Source organism: Octopus bimaculoides, chromosome 6, assembly GCF_001194135.2.
Source record: "Octopus bimaculoides isolate UCB-OBI-ISO-001 chromosome 6, ASM119413v2, whole genome shotgun sequence".
NCBI classification, from domain to species: domain Eukaryota; kingdom Metazoa; phylum Mollusca; class Cephalopoda; order Octopoda; family Octopodidae; genus Octopus; species Octopus bimaculoides.
In genome coordinates, this window is record NC_068986.1 from 30,892,935 (window position 1) to 30,894,726 (window position 1,792).

Consider the following 1,792-nt stretch of genomic DNA (forward strand, 5'->3'; position numbering starts at 1 on the left):
TGTAGAACATCTGTCGTGTTTAGAAAAGATGTGAGTTCAAGTCCCACAGGCAGCCTATGACTTTTTCCATCCCAAGGTTTTTTTTAAACCCAATATTTTACACTTTACTATTTATAACTTTATTTACTTCGAATTCAAATATCAAAAACATATATATATATATAGTAATTAGAAATGATTTTGTTTGATGCTCTCTACATGTAAATTTTAGAAATGCTTCTTAATCAGATTAGCAATGTTTCTCTCTTCCTTTCTTAATGATGATGATGATAATTTATTTGCTGTGAAATTACCTATGACAGATTCAGTACCACAGTGATTTCGAAAAGCAGAAAGGTAACGTCACACCCGTTGCTGACACTTTGGAAATGAAGCGTCATACAGAAAATGCAAAGAACATTAGTTTGGTACAAATTATATATTTGTATAGCATGAAATTATCAATTGCCTGTTGGCATTACAATTTTGTGCTACTAACCATCTTCTCCACCCAGTTTTTATCCCTTACCCTTGATCACTTTACTGTTGTTTACAATGATTGACTTCGCCTTCAATCAATACAGCATGTCTTGTTGAAAAGGCACACACTGAGTATTTGTGTTATTTGTAACTCACTTTGATACTCAACCAGCTTTTGCTCCACCACTTCTTCTTATATCACTTCCTTTTATTTAGCTAATCTAGTTTTAGTTTGTGAAACTAGATATACTATTGATACATATACATACTTAGAGGTAAGTATAATTGTAATAAAACTCCTTCAAATCCTTCAATATCTAGTAACATTTAAGTGTTAAAAGAATTTATTATTTTGGTGTGTGTTGTTTTTCTTAAAGTATTAAACATGTTCAATATTTTATCACTTTAGCATGTATTAAAGTTCCTATTTCCAGTTTAATATAACCATCCGTGTTTGTTGTTTCTAATAATATTTGGTATCTACATGCAATTTGGTCAGTTTTTTAACAGAAGAATGAAATGCTGATTTTTCCATTTTAGCCACTTCTATTCATCTACTCTTTTATTCATTCTACAACTGAAGCTAGTCAGTGAAATCAGACTAGGCTTTTATTTTTTCTGGTTACTGAAACCAGTACAGTTTTATGATACAGTTCTATTGAACCAATTGTATGGGTTTCTAGTGTGTGTGTATCTCCATTATTCTCTCTTTCATGTCTGTGGACAATATTTGATACCTAGCTTTTGGCTAGATCTCTTTATACAATGTTTTAGATGAAATGTTTTCTATAGTGCTACATGACAAAACCCAGATTGTAAGAAGTAGATGCAGGTTTGTCTATTGATATTTATCCTTCAGTCAGTATATTTACTGTAAATTGTTACACTAGTGAATGCATAGAAAATAAAGGGATATTTGAATTGTTCATTGGATTCTTCTTGTCTGAGCATGTAACTATGTCGTTTGAGCATAGCCTATTGTATATGAGACTATATCTATCTCTGTAGAGATTAGCTACAGAGATTTCAGATAACCTCTAATTTGATATTGTTAATGAGCTATAATGTCTGAAACCTTTACAGCCATTATATATATATATATGTGATTTTTATTCTAATAAATATTCTACCTTTTATCTCATACCAAATACCTGCTGTTTGCATATATGTGTGAGTGCACACCTATTTTTGCACATATGAATTATAAGAAATGATATGAAATTCACTTGATATAAATTTTTTTTTTATACAGAAAGTTTTTAAAATAATGTACATTGAATGTATATTTATAAATATATATGCACACTCAAACACATATGCTGTTTTTTCCCCC

The 1,792-nt window shown here is 30.1% G+C and overlaps 1 protein-coding gene across 6 annotated transcripts in view; it reads left to right on the plus strand.

The window, feature by feature from the left end:
• The window catches only part of LOC106869356 (LIM and SH3 domain protein Lasp), a 153,910-nt gene that overhangs the window by 116,301 nt on the left and 35,817 nt on the right, over positions 1–1,792 (plus strand). For all 6 annotated transcript variants that reach the window (XM_052968675.1, XM_052968670.1, XM_052968671.1 and 3 more), the window contains exon 8: positions 303–407. In XM_052968675.1, the coding sequence (XP_052824635.1) occupies positions 303–407 (105 nt within the window). The remainder of the gene's footprint in view (positions 1–302; positions 408–1,792) is intronic.